This window comes from Balaenoptera acutorostrata, chromosome 12, assembly GCF_949987535.1.
Source record: "Balaenoptera acutorostrata chromosome 12, mBalAcu1.1, whole genome shotgun sequence".
NCBI lineage: Eukaryota > Metazoa > Chordata > Mammalia > Artiodactyla > Balaenopteridae > Balaenoptera > Balaenoptera acutorostrata.
This window is the reverse complement of record NC_080075.1, coordinates 62,261,963-62,281,709: the sequence shown is the minus strand read 5'-3', so window position 1 is coordinate 62,281,709 and position 19,747 is coordinate 62,261,963. Positions and strand designations below refer to the sequence as shown.

Sequence of the window (19,747 nt, the reverse complement as noted above, 5' to 3'; positions counted from 1 at the left end):
AGGTTCAGACACACCTTGTAGCTTAGCTCTGTGATGAGCTGGCTGTCTGACCAGTGCTCTCTTCTGGCTACAAGGAACAGGGGACTGTTCTTAAAATCATGATGGATGTGCTCGTGAAAACTCCGTGCATATCAAATTATATTTTAAACAAAACACTAAAACTTTTTAGTTGAGGAAAGCTGCTACAAATAATACTTGAAAAGAGCAGATAATGTAATAATTATCTCCCTTTAAAAACTGGATTTCTGGGGGTTTCCTAAAACAGATGATGCATGTCAGAAGTAAAGGTCAGGGGCTTCCCTGGTGGTGCAGTGGTTAAGAATCCACCTGCCAATGCAGGGGACACGGGTTCCAGCCCTGGTCTGGGAAGATCCCACATGCAGTAGAGCAACTAAGCCCGTGTGCCACAACTACTGAGCCTGTGCTCTAGAGCCCTCGAGCCACAACAACTGAGCCCGTGTGCCACAACTACCAAAGCCAGTGCGGCTAGAGCCTGAGCTCTGCAACAAGAGAAGCCACTGCAATGAGAAGCCCGCGCAACGCAACAAGGAGTAGCCCCCGCTCTCCACAACTAGAGAAAGCTGCATGCAGCAACGAAGACCCAATGTAGCCAAAAATAAATAATAAATAAAAAAATAAATTCGTAAAAAGAAAGAAAGTAAAGGTCGGCTGTGGCTGTGTGTTCTTGAGGAGATCACAGTTTTGTTGTGCAAAGTGGGGTCCACAGACGAGCAGCATCTCTGCCATCGGGGAGTTTGTCAGAAGCGCAGAATCTCAGGGCGACCCTAGACCTCGACTCAGAATCTGCATTTCAACAAGGTCCCCAGGGGATTCTGATTCACGTTTATGTTTGAGAAGCACTGCCCTCTGCCTCAGTTTCCTTCCTGATAAAATAAGCGTGCTGAATGAGAAGCACCTCTAAGATTTCTTATCACTCTAAAATTGTACGATTTTTAGGATAGGAAAAAATTTACATTGAGAACTTGTGAATCTTGCATATCAAATCCTATCAGAGTAAAAACAAAACCTTTGTGTAAAATGTGTATACGTAGCTGGGGGTGATATTCAATATGTCTAGAAGCCAGTGGCGCGCAGGCGAGGACCAATCCATATGGATGCCCACAGGGGCCCTGGCACGGCCCTATGGGCCCCTCTGCGCCACAGGATGCTCTTTTCCTTGCTGGTTTATGGGGAGAAGGACTTGGGCAGGCATCGGGGCTGGGGTTGTGGTGGTGAGGGCCAGGGCTGAAGGGGAGGGTAAACACCAGGATGAGGGGACTTAGGACAGCGACTATTTACCAACCAGAGCAGGACTTCAATTTTAACAGTCTATAGCTGTGCTCATAATATCACTTAAACATCAGAGTGGCCAAAGTCCAAAGTGATGATCAATTTATATATTGCTGATACAAAGAAATTGAAGTCCAATGGGAAAAAAAAATCACTTTAAAATTCTTTGTAATTTTGGCATACCCATTTCACCCAGTACCGTGATATTACAGATGTACAGAGGAAGTTAACCTACCTTCAACATGCGTATTTCTCTTAGAGCTATTTTCTTAACCACAGGATCATCTTCGGATTCCACAAATTTTTTAATAGCTACCACTTGTCCAGAGGTTTTGTTTCTGCATTTGAATACAACCCCATAAGACCCCTCTCCAATCTTAGCTGATTTTTCATACTTTTCCATTTGAGTCGAAGTGACTTAAGTTACTGTATTGATTGACTTGCAGTACAGTGTTGCACCTGGAAAATAAAATGACTCAGTTTAACCATGTTACCAAGGACAGCGCTCTCACAGTTTACTATGTAAAACTAATTTGCCCAGGACGCCAAAGGTTTACTTAATTTTAAATACACTTAAAAATATCTGGACATCTATACTTGTGCTTCTCTTCATAATCGAATGACTCTTTTGTCTTTTTTTTTTTTTTAATGGCAAAGTCTGACCCAAAGTTTTAGTTTGTAATTTCAGCATGTATCTCATGCAGTTTGGGGAGCATCAAACTAAATCTGCAATCACCAGAAACCTTTGTTACAGTTGAATGCACGTTAACTAAAATGTGTACATTTTTAGTGTTCATGATAAATGCAGATATGACCTTATTACATTTTTGGCATTCTTTAAGAAAGCACATTAAGCTTTAATATAGAAATATTTAGGTTACACTTGTGCTCAAGTAATAATGAAACATTTGTTCTTTTTGATCTCATACACTGTCTCCTCAGGAATGGCCCATCTCCTGCACGCTTGGAGCAACCTTTGGCTACATGGCTGGCCTTGTTACTTCACCACTCTGGATATACTGGAATAGAATGAAACTCACATACAAGAACAATTAATTGGAGCAAAGGGAGAAGATATTTCTTTGTGCAGATTCCATAAAGACTGTGCAGACATGTATATGGTCTAAGCCAGGCAGTTCCACTTAACAGCACTGTTTTTTATGTAGTTACAACATGATGTGATTGTAGCTTTTTAAACTATGAAACCCCTGAGAGATTGTACCTTCTAGTTGAAATAAAGTATTTATAATAGATTGTGGCTTCAGATGCTGTTTGTTGCTTCTTGGACCTTTAAGAAACATTCTTAATCAACTTTATAGAATTCTGAGGACAGGGTTTGTTTGTTTGTTTTTTCCTTTCAAGTTTTAAACTGCTTCATTATTTATAAGAGGTCTGGGTATAGCTTTAGCATTTCATATGCTTTCTGAGAGAAATGGACAGTTCACTTGACCACTGAAGACGTTTCTCACGTAATTGAACAACAGTTTATACATCTTGATCCTATTCTTTTTTTTACTGTGTGTTTCTTTGGAGTTAAAATGGCTATGATAGCCTCATCAAAAACAGTCTTCAATCCCTTCTGGGTTAAAGCTGAACATTCCACAGAGCAGCACACACCTATCTCTTTCGCTAGTTTCCGTCCTTGTTCCACACATATAGGTTTTTCTTTCCTATCATTCAGTCTTGCTATAGTTTTGGGGTCATCTCGGAGATCAGTCTGAGTTCCTATTAATAAAAAGGGTACATTTGGTGCGTATTCCTTAAGTTCTGGTACCCACTCCTCTTTCACATTTTGAAGTGAGGCTGGATTTACCACAGAGAAGCAAGCCTATAAGGAAGACATCAGTCATTGGGTAAGATAAAGGCCTCAGCCCATCATAGTCTTGCTGTCCGGCTGTGTCATGGAGTCCCAGGAGGTACTGCTTGCCCCCTACGGTGTCGCCGAATGCGCAGTGGTCGAAGACGGTGAGCACGTTCTCCTCCGGGAAGGCGTCGTTGGCAGAGCTCATGAGTAGGCACGTCTTGCCCACCGCCCCGTCGCCGACCACCACGCACTTGAGCATCAGCGCGCCGGGACCGTGAGCCATGCTGCGGCCGGCCGGCCTCCGGGCGTGGTCCCCCCGGAGCCCCCCGCCCCGGCCCCGGGCTCAGCCCCAGCCCGCCTGGGCGGGGGGCCACCGCCGCCGCCGCTCAGCGCAGCAGGGCCGACCCCCCGGCCCCGTGCAGCGTCTCCCCCCGCCCGAGGGGAGGGGGCGGCGGGCCCGGGGCGCTGCCGCCGCCTCGGTCGCTGCCCGGATCCCCTCCCGGCCCCCGGTCGCCGCGCCCGCCCGCTGCCCCCGCCGCTCGGCGCCAGCGCCCTCTCCCCGGCCCGGCCTCCCCAGGAGGAAACGCTGGATCATAAGCGACTCTTTTGTCTTTTACTAAAGATTCATAGGGGGAGGGAAAAGCACGACTGTTGCCTCCATTTTCTGAAGCCTTGTGGGGAAAAAAAATATATCTGGACATTATTTCGTTAATTTAGTTCAGTCCTACGCAGTCATTCCAGCTTCTGCAAAGATTCCACATATGTTTCTTACAATGGGTCTGTGTGTACTTCGGCTGAACTAAAAGAATTTATGTACAGGAACCTTATCCAATCTATTGTTGCCATTATCTTCAAGAAAATGATTAAAATATGATGCTGTAAAACCCAGCTGAAGGAACACTGCATACTCTGGTGTACGGTGTTTATCTTTTCCCTTCTAACCCAGGTCAATACTGCAGAGACTAGGAAGAGTAGCGAACAGGACATGGTACCAAGTGCTCTACTGCCACCTGGTGGAGAGAAGAAAGAGGGCTGTTGAACAAAGCAGCCATTAAAAACAAAATCTTTTTGGAGCATCATTTATTGCCCTTAGCTTTTATATGTATGAAGGAACGGATCCTTAAATTCTTAGATCCTAAAGAAAATACTAATAAAGCACAAAAATTAGGGCAGTTTTCTCTAATTCATCATGGATGTTTTCATATATATCCATAGTAACTTCTATGGAAATACTAGGTTTGAGTTTTCTGTCTTGCACTGTGCATTCATAAGTTTTGTGGTAACTGGTTTACATGCTAAATAACAAATAAGGCCAACATAATTAAATATATCCATCGAGCAAGTAAAAATACACAAATTCTAGTCTCAAAAAATCCCACCTCAGAATCTTGTTGATATAATCTAATACTAATAATAATAGGTAGCAATTAAATAACATTGTTCTACACAAATTACAAATAATCTGCACAAATATTTTATGAAGTAGGTGTTATTTTTATTCAATTATACAGATGAGAAAACAGGCACAGTGAACCTAGCATGGAATGAGAACCCAGGCAGTCGGGTTCCAGAGATCACAATTTGAATCACTATACTGCCTTTCAGTGAATTCAAAGGAATGCACAATTTGAAGACCACTTTATCCAAGTATTAGGAGTAATGAAATGTCAAGTGAAAGAGCTGACCACTTTAAAAAATTCTCATGTTTCAAATGAGTACACTTTTTTTTTTTTTACTTCACTATTATTCAGTGTTTTCCACCTACAGATTATCTCAGTGGAGAAAGAAACCATCTACTCTCGCTTGCAACCATAAAAACAGACAACTGGGAAGATAAAGGACTACTTACTGCACTATTTTACAAATGCTATTTCTTTGTTGTTGTTGTACATTCTATTTTCTCTTATAAAAGGAAGAAAAGTTAAGTATACACACTCAAGTAACACATGGAAAATCCATCACAGATTATATTCTGAAAACTATTAATTACACTGTAGCTTAAAATAGGTATTATTATCTTAAAGGTATTTAGATATAAGCATGCATACATTTGTCTTTCTGTAGCCTAGTAATAGGTGACTGGGAAGAGGACAGAAGAAACTAGGCATTTGCCTTAGAAAGTTATTGGTATAAACTTTGTAGATTTATGAATTTAACCTACTTGATAGGTACTATGGTTACTGAGGGAAATTTTGAATATGCCAAAAACTTAATTATGAAGTTTTAGTCTTCGTGTTATTTTCTTTCCTCAAGTAGGTGATCTGATCTACTGATCTATGATTTTCCTTTTCTTTCAACAGGTTCAATAATGACTGATTGCTCAGGCTAATATTTAGATCTCTGTCACATCAACCATACTCTTGAATACAATAAAATAGAGCACCAGAAAACAGTACTTTATCTGGTAACATCTCAATATTATCTGTTTTCTAAAGCCCTTATATGTTCATGGAAGATGAAACTAAATACACAGGCAGGAGTTAGAACAAGGCAGGAATTCCACAAAGGAACTTATGGCTTTAATTCCAGTTTACTAGGACGCCACCAGCGTTTATAGGAGCGGTAATTCCTGATCTCTTAAAAGAGGTCCAGACCAAATACCTCACTGTTTGATGAACATCTCTACATGAATGGACAGAACCACATCAAAATCAGTACATTCTAAACCAAATGCCTTCTTTCTTATCCTCTGCCTTTACCCAAAGTTCACAAACCTGCTCCGCATTACACCTAAACGGCCTGTCAAGATACATACGGTGAAAACTTTGAGACAGCCAAGGGTAGCGACAGCTGCTTAAATCGAATCTCTCTTCATGTACCTTTCACAAAGCTACACAAGTCAACCAGAACAATAAAACCACATAAACCCAATGCCTTCAACATTACAAGAAGACAGAGGAATCTACAAACTTAAATAGAAAAGTAAACCCCCAATTCTGGAAGAGATATCTCTTGAGCTGCCATTATAAGCCCTTGCAGAGAGCAAAGATAGGAGTGGGATGGGATCTGGAAAAACTATAAAGAAGAGAGAAGAGGACTTCCCTGGTGGCACAGTGGTTAAGAATCCGCCTGCCAATGCAGGAGACATGGGTTCAAGCCCTGGTCTGGGAAGATCCCACATGCCACAGAGCAACTAAGCCTGTGTGCCACAGCTACTGCGCCTGCGCTTGAGAGCCCGCAAGCCGTAACTACTGAGCCCACATGCCACGATTACTGAAGCCCGCGTGCCTAGAGCCCGTGCTCTGCAAAAAGAGAAGCCACCACAATGAGAAGCCTGCGCACCGCAACAAAGAGTAGCCCCCGCTCAGCGCAACCGGAGAGAGCCCGTGCACAGCAATGAAGACCCAACGCAGCCAAAAATAAAAATAAAATAAATTTTTTAAAAAAAGAAGAGAGAAGAGAAAAAGAAGGGCCTATGATAGACTTAGAATCACTCCTCAGAAGAGAAAAATACATTACAAGTGCAAAAGTACTGAGAGTGTCCTGGTGGATCTGAGCATTCACTATAGGGACGTGACTTAAAAGTACAGGGTGGGCTTCCCTGGTGGCACAGTGGTTGAGAATCTGCCTGCCAATGCAGGGGACACGGGTTTCAGCCCTGGTCTGGGAAGATCCCACATGCCACAGAGCAAATGGGCCCATGAGCCACAACTACTGAGCCTGCGTGTCTGGAGCCTGTGCTCCGCAACAAGAGAGGCCGCGATAGTGAGAGGCCCGCGCACCGCGATGAAGAGTGGCCCCCACTTGCCACAACTAGAGAAAGCCCTCGCACAGAAACGAAGACCCAACACACCCAAAAATAAATAAATAAATTAATTAATTAAAAAAAAAAAAGTACAAGGTATCCAGGAGGCATCAGTCAGGGTGCACTACTCCTGGGGAAGAGAAGAGTAAGTGGGAAGGGTGAGGCATAAGGGAGAGGCTTATCCAGACTCTGTTGGAGACTAGAGAAGTGAAGGGAAAAAGAAACAAGAGGATAAATTCACAATCTTGCAAGACAAAAGAGAATCCCCAAACTGAAGGAAATGCAAATCTTCCTCTCACCACTAAGAAAAAAAAAAAGCACTATCCATTAAAGAAAGTGCACTTGGGTACAGTGACAGAGTAGTTTCCCTTGAACTAGGATGGCTGTCATTTACTGCAAGCCAAAACCTGCCCAAGAAATAAAACAGAGGAAAGCAATCTCCATACAAAGCTATTATTAGAAGAGAATAGAAATGAGAATTAAATATCTCTGCTGACAAAAATCATTCCAGGGAGTTCCCTGGAATAGTGATTGATAAGGGAGTAAAAAAATAGGTTGAGGGATTTCCTTGGCAGTCCAGTGGTTAGGATTGCAGAGCTTTCACTGCTGTAGCCCTGGTGCAATCCCTGGTCAGGGAACTGAGATCCCGCAAGCTGCACAGCATGGCCAAAAAAAATCATTCCAAAAAAACCTAACCATGAAGTGTAAGAAAACTAACACAATATCTCATTTAAATATCCTCTAACAATCATTTGGAGATAGGAAGAGCCACTTTAAATGGGAAACTCAGGTACTTCCCTGGTGGTCCAGTGGTTAAGATGCCGCGCTGCCAACGCACAGAGCGTGGGTTCGATCCCTGGTTGGGGAACTAAGATCCCACATGCTGTGCGGCGTGGCCAAAATACATAAAATAAAGTTAAATTTAAAAATAAATTGGAAACTCAAATAATAAGATCAAATGTTGATGAAAAAATAAAATGATAGTTGATTGAACTCAGGAAAGAAATACAAGAGAAAGGAAAAAAATCTCAGTAATAGAGACTAAATAACAAGATGCCAACAGGAGAATAGAAATAAAAATTTAAAGTACAGGTTTCTGGTAACTGAAAAAAAAATAAATAAAAATTTAATAAGAGGAATTAAAGAAAGGCAGAATAGCAGTTAAGAGAATAAAAATGAGGGGGAAAGAAGGAAGAGAGTTTAGAGAGAAAGTGGTTGAAATGGAAGACATGCAAAAAAAACACAACAAAGGTATAACTAGAGTTCCTTAAAAAAGAAAACAAAACAATGGAACAGAACCAATATTTGAAACTATAAACCAAGAAAAATTTCTGGAAATAAGATCTGAATGTACACATTGAAAGGCCTATCAGGTAGTTGGCTAAATTGACCCAGAACAACCAACTCAGAGATATGTTTGAATAAAACTATTAAGATAAAGAAAATATTCTCATAGCCTCCAGACATAAAGACTAAATAACTTCAGTGTAAGAGAATTAGAGTGACATCAAACTTATCAAGAGCAACATACAATGCAAAGTGAAAATGCAGCAGCATTTTGAAGAAATTCAAAGGAATAAAGTGAAAACCAAGGATTTTAACTCAGCCAACCTGTCGTTCAAGTATCAAGGTTATAGATAAGGAGTTTAAAACATGCAAGAATTCCAGGAATATTATATTCATGAGCCCTTCTTAAAAAATCTATGAGGATAACTTTCACCCAACCAAGAGTTGATTGGGAAAACTTCAGCAAAAGGATTTATAGTGAACATTTAATGTATTCAATTAAAGACTAAAACAAAGGTAGGTACATAAGTGGAAGAATAATACATAAGGAAAACAACTTATAGATGTTATAAGTTTTGATAATGTAGGAAGTAATGCAACTAAAAATATGTTAAAAGAATGGAGAAGAAGGAAAACAGAATAAGTTCATTGATAACTGAATAAGTGGGAATAAAAAAATACCATTTAAAAAAAAAGACAAACCAGAGAATAAAAGGTTAAATAAGAAAACAAGGACTAAGAGCATTTTTTAAAAAGTATTAGTCTAGGGAATTCCCTGGGGTCCGGTGGTTAGGACTTAGCGCTTTCACTGCTATGGCCTGGGTCTAATCCCTGGTCGGGGAACTAAGATCCTGCAAGCCGTACGGCACAGCCAAAAAAAAAAAAAAGTATTAGTCTAAAGGTAACTACTTAAACAAAAATACAAACTTTCCTAAATACTAAAAGAAATTAAAAAAATAATCCAACATAACACATAAAGAAACAGGAAATTTAACATTCCGTACATAATAATTATAACATAAAACAATACAGCAGAATAGGGACCACAATAAGTTGTATCAATAAATATGAATGGGCTTCAGTCATTTATTAAATGAGAAAGATTTTCAATTTGGCTCACAAAGCAAGGTGTATGCAAGAGACACACCTAAAATAAAGTGATTCAGAAAGGTGAAAAATAAAAAGACAGGCAAAGGTATACAGGACAAATGGAAACAATAAGAAAGGAGTTTGTGATCCTGGTGTCAGACAAAGTAAAATTAAAGCTAAGAAAGTATTAAATATGACAAAAGGGGGCAGTTTTTAATGCTAAGAGCAAAAATTCACAATGTAGATATAATAGCCCCCAATAACACAGCAATTACTGTTATAAAGCAGAAACTGTAGGACATGCAAGGAAATGTATAGAAACAAATTAATAATGAGAGACTTAAACACATCACTCAGTAAAAGACAAGGCAAGTGAACAAAAATATTTAACTATGTAGAAGACCTAAACAATGTAACCAGTAAAGTAAATCTTTAGGAGAAATATACATTGAATTCTACACTCTGATAATCTGGAATATACCTTCTTCTCAAACACACATGGAATAGCCACAAAAACTGACTATATATTAGGTCACAAAGAAAGCATCAGGAAGTTTCAAAAAGTAGAAATAACATTCTGATCATAAAATATCAAACTAGAAATTGGAACAAAATTTAAAAACATAAATAAAAAAAGATCTTCTACCTAGAAACTAAAAAGCCTTCTATTAAACACCTCTTGGGTAAAGAGGGAAACACAAACTAAACTAATAAAATTTTAAAAATTGATAAAGAAAATACAACATATAAAAATCAATGAGACACATTTAAAGTAGTGGTTCTCAACTATTGGTTTTGGCCCCCAGGGGTATTTTTCAGCATCTGGAGACATTCTGATTGTTATGAATATGCAGAGGCCAGGAATGCTGCTAAACATTCCTCAAGGCACAGAACAGACTCCCATGTTACAGAATTATCTGATCCAAAATGTCAATAATGACATGGCTGAGGTACCCTGACATAAAGCAGTAAGGAGAAGAAAAGCCAGAGATCAAAACGAACATATAGAATAAAAGATAAAAGACTAAAAATTAACAAATTAAGTTCAAAATTTAAAAATATAGAAAAGGAACTATACAAAATAAACCAAAATAAAGCACAAGAAAGGAAACAATAAATTGAAACAGAAATTAATAAAGCAGAGAATACAAAAAATAGATCTAATTAATAAACCCAAATCCTGCTTCCTTGAAAAATTTTAAACAGACAAATCATTAACTAACTTAATGAAGGAAAAAAGGAGAAACAACAACAATATGCAAAATAAGAAATGACAAGAGGGAATAACCATCAAAACAGAAGAACTTTAAAAAAATCATGAGACTATTTTGCAGGCATCTATGCAAATGAATTTGAAAACTTGGATGAAATGGATAATTTCCTAGAAAAATTTGCCCAATTAGGGATTGAGAATTTAGACTGGTTTCAGTATAGGAAATAAAGTTACTTTAAAAAAAAAAAACCCCACAAAAAAGCACAAGGGGTCAGACTTTGACTATGGTGGGGTAAAGAGATTGGCAAATCTTCGTAAAACACACGTATAAGACCAAGCAAAACCCTCCAAAAAACAAAAACAAAAACAAAAATAAAAACAACAATTTTAAGGATCTGGGAATCGAGCAAAAGCAATAAGCAAATGGAGAAGTATTTATTTATGATAAGCTGCTACAACCCCACTTATGAACAGTGGGAGTCAGTGGCTTCTTGCCTGAGGCTGCTGCCATCCATCATCTGCCCCTGTACCTTGGCTCAGTGAGTGTAGTAGTATTACCAGTGTGGACTGGCCATGAGCCAGCAGCCTCCCTCCTGAGGGGATGTGTTTGATATGGCTCAGATGCTGAAAACCTGTGACAACAATGTCAGTGAAATGCTTAAAAATTCAGTATGAAACAAATGGGAAAGAAACCAGTTTTTCAAGACTGAAAATGTGGTTCTAGTTGGGGTGAGGTGTAGAATAGCCAGAAATTTATGGGAAGATCCTAAAAATGAAAGAACCGTAGAAGGGCTAGATTAACTTTCCACACATGTCTGGCTAACTGGGAAAATATGGGCATACATAGGGAAGACCTGAGAAAGCTTTGAGAAAAGTTAAAGCTGGGCAGGTTTGAGGATGACTGAATTCTGAATGCACTCTCCAACCCACAGGCTGATCCACTAGAAGAGATGAAAGACTTATGGCTGGAGGTGTTTGAGTACCACCACTGCCAAAATTATTGGTGACCACTAAGCTATGCAGACAGTGGTGACTTCTAGAAAGCCAGGCTAAAAAAATTAAAAACTGAACAGAAACATTAGCAGCCATACACTTGGGAGGAGATAGATTCTGGAATACAGGCAGTTTGCAAAAACAAAAATCAACCCATTAAAAAAAAAAAATCCTCAGGGGAGAAAAATCAGAATCCAGAATTTCTGGATAATATTTATCCAAAATGTCTAGTTTTCAATTAAAAAAAATTATGAGACATGCTAAGAAAAAGGAAAGTGTGACCGATACTCAGAGAAAAGGTCAATAAAAATGAATTCTGAGGGGATCCAGGTGTTGGATTTTGCTGACAAAGACTTCAAAAGTAGCTATTATACATATGATCAAATAATTTATGCAATTTATAATTTAAATAATTAAAGGAAAATATGACAACAATGACTCAATAAATAGGGAATCTCAACAGAAGAATGAAAAGTATAAAAAAGAACCAAATGGAAATTTTAGAGTCAAAAAATACAATGGAAATGAAAAAATTCAATAGATGGATTCAACAGCAGATTTGAGATGGCAGAAGACAGAATCAGTAAATCTGAAAATAGATTAACAGAAAATGACCAATATGAAAGAGAGATAAAAGACTGAAGATGAGCAGAGCCTCAGAGACCTGTGGGACAAAGCTCAATAGTAATGAGGGACTTCCCTGGTGGTACAATGGTTAAGAATCCGCCTGCCAATGCAGGGGACATGGGCTCTAGCCCTGGTCTGGGAAGATCCTACATGCCGTGGAGCAGCTAAGCCTGTGCGCCACAACTACTGAGCCTGGGCTCTAGAGCCCATGAGTCACAACTACTGAAGCCTGCACGCCTAGAGCCTGTGCTCCGCAACAAGAGAAGCCACCACAATGAGAAGCCAGCGCACCGCAATGAAGAGTAGCCCCCACTCGCTGCAACTAGAGAAAGCCCGCACACAGCAATGAAGACCCAATGCAGCCAAAAATAAAATAAATAAAATTTAAAAAAAAATCAATAGTAATGAGATTCTCAGAAAGAGAGGAGAGAAAGCGGCAGAAAAAAATATTTGAAGAAATAATGGCCAAAACCTTTTTAAATTTAATGGAAAACACTAATTACAGATTCAAAAGCTTAATAAATCCCCAAATAGGATAAACACAAAGAGATCCGTACCTAGATATATCATAGTCAAACTGCTGAAAACCAAAGACAAAGAGAATATCTCAGAAACAGTGAGAGAATCATTCACATATAAGGGAACAGCAATATGCTTACTGACTGACTCGTCATCAGAAAAACAATAGCAAAAAATCAATGAAACAAAAATTTAGTTCTTTAAAAAGATCAACAAAATTAATGGACCTTTATCTAGATGGACTAAGAAAAAAGAAAGAAAAATTACTAAAATCAGAACGACCCTACAGAAGTTAAAAAGATTAACAGAGAATATTATGAACAACTTTATGCAACCACATTACACAACTTGGTTGAACAAATGCCTAAAAAGATACAAAATACCAAAGTAACTCAAGGAAAAATAGAAAATCTGATTACACCCATAAAAAATAAAGAAACTGAATTGGTAATTAAAAATCTACCCACAAAGAAAAGCCCAGGCTCAGATGGCTTCATAGATAAATTCTACCAAACATTCAAAGAAGAATTAATACCAATCCTTCACAAACTGTTCTAAAAAATAGAAGAGGGAACATTTCTCAACTGCTTCTATAAGGCCAATATTACCAATACAAAGTCAGAAAAAGAAATCACAAGAAAACTACAGATCATTATTCTCATAGACACAAGAATCCTCAACAAAATAATTAGTAGAAACATATAACATGGATATATGCCATGACTATGAGGGATTTATCTCAGGAATGCAAGAATGGTTAATATCTGAAAATCAATAATGTAAAACACCATATTAATAGAATAAAAGACAAAGGACATGATCATCTCAGTAGATATGACAAAAATCCAACAACCATTCACAATAAAAATCTCAACAAACTGTAAGAGAAGGGAACTTCCTACAGGGCATCTGTGAAAAACCTACAGTTAACATCATGCTTAATGGTGAAAAACTAAACGTTTTCCCCCTAAGATTGAGGAAGAAGATGTCTGCTTTCACCACTTCTATTTAACATTGTTTGGAAAGTTCTCACCAGTGCAGTAAGTCAAGTAAAAGAAATTAAAAGTATATAGATTGGAAATGGAAAGAAAAACTGCCATTATTTGGAAATGGCATGCTACTGTATATAAAAAATCCTACTGAATCTACCAAAAGCTACTATAACTAATGAACCAATTTGCAATGTAGTAGGATATAATATCAGTATACAATAAAAAATTACATTTTTATACTGGCAACAAACAATTTGAAAATAAAATTAAAAAAACAATTCCACTCACAATAACATCAAAAGAATAAAATATTTACAGATAAATTTAACAAGTGAAGTACAAGACCTGTCCACTGAAAATTAAAACCTCGCTGAGAGTAATTGCATTAGATCTAAATAAAAGGAGAGAAATGCCATGGTCATGGATTGGAAAACTCGATAAGGTGTCAGTTCTCCATAAATTCATCTATAGATTAAATTCAATCCCTATATAAAAAATAGGCTTCTTTTTGGGTAGAAATCGACAAGATGAATCTAAGATTTATATGAAAATACATGGGACCCAGAAGAGCCAAAACAACTTGGGATAAGAACAAACTTGGAAGACTTACATTACCTGACTTCAAATTTTATTATAGGGACTTCCTTGGTAGTGCAGTGGTTAAGAATCCACCTGCCAGTGCAGGGGACATGGGTTCGACCCCTGGTCCAGGAAGATCCCACATGCCGCAGAGAAACTAAGCCCGTGTGCCACAACTACTGAGCCTGCGTGCCACAGCTACTGAAGCCTGCGCGCCTAGAGCACATGCTCCGCAACAAGACAAGCCACCGAAATGAATTTATTATAAAGTTATGGTAAATCAAGAGAGTATGGTATTGGCTTAAGGATAGACATACACATCAATGGAACAAAACAGAGAGTCAAGAAATAAACCCTTTGATCAATGATCAATTGATTTTGACAAAGATGCCAAGGCAGTTCAACGAGGAAAGAATACTTTTTTTCATCAAACAGTGTTAGGACAATTGGGATAATCAAATAAACAAAAATAAAAACCAAAAATCTTAGATAGCTACTTCACACAATATACCAAAATTAACTCAAAATGGATCACAGACCAAAATGTAAGAGCTAAAACTACACAACTTCTAGGAAAAAACATGGGAAAATATCTTTGTAATCTCATTAAGCAAAGATATCTAAGATTGACAACAAAAGCATGATCCATAAAGGAAAAAATTGATAAAGCAGAATTCATCAAAATTAAAATCTTTTGCTTTTCAAAAAAAAAAATGTTCCATTAAGAGAATGAAGACAAGTCACAGATGGAATAAAATATATTAGCAAATCATATATCTGATAAAAGATTCGTATCCAGAATACATAAAGCACTCATACAACTCAGTAGGAAGTCAAACAATCCAATTTAAAAATGGACAAAAGATTTGAATAAACATTTCAGCAAAGAAGATGCACAATGTCTAATAAGCACATGAAAGGATGCTATTAGCCAAGGAAAATATAAATTAAAACTACAATAATGGGACTTCCCTGGCGGTCCAGTGGTTAAGACTCTGCGCTTCCACTGCATGGGGTGCAGGTTTGATCCCTGGTTGGGGAACTAAACTCCCACAGGCCATGTGGCGTGGCCAATAAATAAATAAATAAGTAAAGCCACAATAAGAAACCACTACATACCCACTAGAATGGCTAAAATCCACAAAACTGACAATATCAAGTATTGATAAGGATATGTAGAAATTGGAACTCTTACATTAATGGTGGGAATGTAAAATGGCCCAGTCCCATTGCAAAACAATTTGGCAATATCTTAAAAGTTAAATGTAAACAGCAATTCTACTGTTCAGTATCTATCTAGGAAAAATTAAAAAATATGTCTGCACAAAGACATGTTTGCAAATATATATCAATACATATATTTTTTGGCCCGGTGGCTTGCGGGATCTTAGTTCTCCGACCAGGGATTGAATCCGGGCCCCAACAGTGAAAGTGCTGAGTCCTAAACACTGAACCACTAGGGAATTCCCAAAATATTTATAGTATCATTATTCATAAGAGCCCCAAACTGAAAGCAAACCAATGTCCATCAACTGATGAATGACTATCCATGCAATGAAATACTATTCAGCAATAGAAAGGAACAAAGAAACTAACACAACATTGTAAACCAATTATACTCTAATAAAAATTAAAATAAAATAGAAAGGAACAAAGTACTGATACATGCTATAATGTGATAAACATTAAAAAAAATATATATAATGCTATCTGAGAAAAGCCACACACACACACAAAACACATATTATGTGATTCCATTTACATGCAATTTCTAGAAGAGTCAAATGAGCCACTGAGAAGGACACAGGATCTCCTCTGTGATATTTCTGCCAAAAATGCAAAACCTGAATATAATTATGAGGAAACAGTAGACAAAGCCAAATCGAGGACCACTCTACAAATAATTTGTCTGTGTTCTTAACAAATAAAAGACAAAGGTCAAAGTACTGTTCCAGACTGAACAGTACTGAAGAGATGTGAAAATGCAATGTAATGTGGATCTGGGGTTTGATCCTGGAATGGGGAAAAAAAGAACTATAAAGAATCATACTGGGATAACTGGCGAAACCTAAATATTGACTGTGGATCAGATATCAAATTTCCTGATTTTGGTAATCTTTACTGTGGTTATGTAAGTGTCCTAGTTCTTAGGAAATATACACTGAACTATTTAAGGATAAAGGGACATGATGTCTGCAACTTACCCTCAAACAGTACAGAAAAATTAATATGCATATATATATTTATACACCCAGAGAGAGATATAAAGGAAATGAGCAAAATGTAAACAATTAATGAATGTAAATTTATGGGAGTTAATTGTACTATGCTTGCAGTTTTGAAATTATTATATCAAAACAGAGCTATTTTAAAAACCTATAGGGCTTCCCTGGTGGCGCAGTGGTTGAGAATCTGCCTGCCAATGCAGGGAACACGGGTTCGAGCCCTGGTCTGGGAAGATCCCACATGTCACGGAGCGGCTAGGCCCGTGAGCCACAATTGCTGAGCCTGCGTGTCTGGAGCCTGTGCTCCGCAACAAGAGAGGCCGCGATAGTGAGAGGCCCACGCACCGCGATGAAGAGTGGCCCCCACTTGCCACAACTAGAGAAAGCCCTTGCACAGAAACGAAGACCCAACACAGACATAAATAAATAAATAAATAAATAAATAAATAAAATAAAAAAAAACAACAACAAAAACCTATAGATAGTGGGACTAAAGTTTCGAATCACTTTTTTTTCTGCATATTTCAATTAAAACAAAAACATCTTTCTCAGTCATCAGTATAATCAGATATCATCCTTCCTCAAAAATGGCTATGGCCTCTACTGCCACAGAATAAAGTTCAAACTGTAGTATGATATTTACAGTCCTTTCCACCCTGGTCCCAAAGGACCTTTCCCTCAGTGCTTCTCAGATTCTTCCCCAAACACTTTCAAGTCTCTAAGTCTCTACGTATACCAACCGCTGCTTGGAAGGTTTGACCTCGAAATCCTCTTCATCTTTTGCAGTTCAACTCAAGTGTCTTTTCTGCTTAGCCCTTCCCAATCCCCAAAGGCAAGCTCTTTCTCTCCACACATACTGAGTTAAGTTCCCCCACTCCTTTTTTACACATTTATTATACCTGATGTGCCTTGTTTGCCCACTGTCTGGCACATAGTAGGTGCTCAACCTGTCTGTTGTAATCCTACCATAGTTTTATTCTCTAACCTTCCCACTAAATATGTATCTTTCTTCTTTAAGCAAAGGCAGTAATACATTTTGATTGTTAAAATAGTACCTGGTCAGGAAATCACGATGAAACAGTGAGATAGCTACTTGCAGGGAATAGATGAAAATGAAAAAAAAAAAGAAAATATTTTTCCTAATCATTAGTCACCTTCAGCCTGAACCTATGTACCTCTCGGCTACAGGGCCTCCTGACTTCAGAATTTACCAAATATTTGAGTATTAAGTTAACGAACTTCTGTGTACAAAGGCAAAAGCAGGTATAGACTTGGGCCGATTGGTGAATATAGGAAGATAGATAAAATAGATAATTGAGCGGATTATTAAATTCTTTGAAAGTTTTCTATTTAACTTCCTTAGTCTTGAGGATTTGCAAAAGGATGCACATAGAAACCGAGAAAACACTTGAAGGCAGATTATTTTCCACGATTGTATCACAAAAGCAGGTCATGAGGGCTCTAGCCAGCCTTTTAAGAATACACTGAGAGAAGAAAAACAAAATTAAGAAAGGGAGAGGAGGGGCTTCCCTGGTGGCGCAGTGGTTGAGAATCTGCCTGCTAATGCAGGGGACACGGGTTCGAGCCCTGGTCTGGGAAGATCCCACATGCCGCGTAGCGGCTGGGCCTGTGAGCCACAATTACTGAGCCTGCGCGTCTGGAGCCTGTGCCCCGCAACGGGAGGGGCCGCAATAGTGAAAGGCCCGCGCACCGCGATGAAGAGCGGTCCCCGCACCGCGATGAAGAGTGGCCCCCACTTGCCGCAACTAGAGAAAGCCCTCGCACGAACCGAAGACCCAACACAGCCAAAAATAAATAAATAAATAAATAAATAAAGTAGCTATAAAATTAAAAAAAAAAAAAAAAAAAAAGAAAGGGAGAGGAAATAGAGTGAAAAAACAGATTAATTTCCTAATCTACAAGTTTAGAGGAAACTTGTGTAAATAGTGGCGTTAGGAATGAGGGGGGGTAAGGAGACCTTTTCAAGACCAGGCCAGACCAGTTACAGATTCTACAGGCTAAAAGTCAGTCTGCTATGTTGTTATTATTGTTTCCAGCGCAACCAAACATGCAATTATATTTAATAAAATTGACCAGGAAGATGGGCTATAAAACCATTCTGCATCTGTTTTATAAATATAATACTGAATCGCAGAACTTCAAAAGTACACACACGTGTTTATAAACTTGTCCTAGTGATAGTACAATCGGATTAACTAAAAGCATCCCCAGAAAACCAAAGCCCATATAATTTACATAATCCAAGAAACTAATTTTGTTTAAAAGCCTCACATTTCATGTGAACACATAACAGCTGGACGTCTGGCATAAGCCACTTGATTTCCAGGCCTCTAAACTAGTCTTGACCCTACATTTAATGACAGTGCAGCTTCTCGGCTACACAGGGGTCTCCAGCGCAGCCGCTCCGCTCCCCAGGGGCCCGTATCGGGTGGGTCGTGCGGCCAGCGGGAGTCACTGTCACCTCTAGCCCCTCCCCCCACCCCTGCCTGTCCCTCCAGAGGCCGCCGAACGGCAAGGCTGCCCGCCTCCCCTTCTCTCAGGGAACTTTCCCTTCTCTGGGAGCCTCCCTCCAGACTCCACTTCTCTCTCCATCACCCCCGGCGCCGACCCTCCTCACAGCCGGACCCCGCCCGCCAGCCGTCGCACTTACGGCGCGGACAGGGCGACGGCGACACAGTCTCGAGCAGCCCCTTCAGCCCGACTCCAGCGCAGGGCGCAGTGCGCAGGCAGCGCTGCCGGCGCAGCGACTCCCGTGCGCCACCGCCGCGGCGTCTCCCTGGCAACCGGACGCTCAGGCCGCGCGGGGCAGGGCGGCTTCCGGAGCCGGTTCCCGCGGCGGCCGCCGCAGGGGAAGCACGCGGCCCCGGTTCAGCATCTCGGCGGGTCACGTTTGGGCCAGCCCTTAACAGCAGAGTGTGAACGCAGCAGCAGTTTCTCCTCCGAGAACCCTTTTAAGGTGCCCTGAAGGAGGCACTCGGGAAACGTTTTAACCACTTTTCCGCAACACTGTGATTATACCAAGTCCTGTTCCTATCCAAGGCCTCGGGAGCACTAAAATTAAGCAAATGTAAACGTTGAAGTTACAGAAGTTCGTTTCCCTGCCTGGGCAGAGACATTCGGGTGGCCAGATCCTCTATTATTAATCATTACTCTTCGGTTCCACCTTAGTGTCCAAATAGCTTTCCAGCAGACTTCTGTCGGCTTTTTGCTAACGAGCAGTTTTATGTATTACCTGTGGTCCACTGCTGCCATTTTCATAATTCAGCAAGCATCGTACTAGTTAATGTGGGGCTGATTCAGAGTGAGAGACATGCTTGCCACCCAGTGGGGAATCAAGTCAAGCAAACAAGTAATGTGATGAAT

The 19,747-nt window shown here is 39.5% G+C and overlaps 1 protein-coding gene and 1 pseudogene across 4 annotated transcripts in view; both read right to left on the bottom strand.

The window, feature by feature from the left end:
• The window catches only part of CDKL4 (cyclin dependent kinase like 4), a 58,682-nt gene extending 39,565 nt beyond the window's left edge, over window positions 1-19,117 (bottom strand). For all 4 annotated transcript variants that reach the window (XR_009009983.1, XM_057558713.1, XM_057558714.1 and 1 more), the window contains exons 1-2: window positions 19,035-19,117; window positions 1,526-1,749 (exon numbers count right to left, since the gene is read on the bottom strand). Coding sequence is in view for 3 of the 4 variants with exons in the window: in XM_057558713.1 (XP_057414696.1) it covers window positions 1,526-1,693 (168 nt within the window). In the remaining variant the exon portion in view is untranslated. The remainder of the gene's footprint in view (window positions 1-1,525; window positions 1,750-19,034) is intronic.
• Window positions 2,313-3,383, bottom strand: LOC102998646 (rho-related GTP-binding protein RhoQ-like; annotated as a pseudogene).
• Window positions 19,118-19,747: the final 630 nt, after the last annotated feature.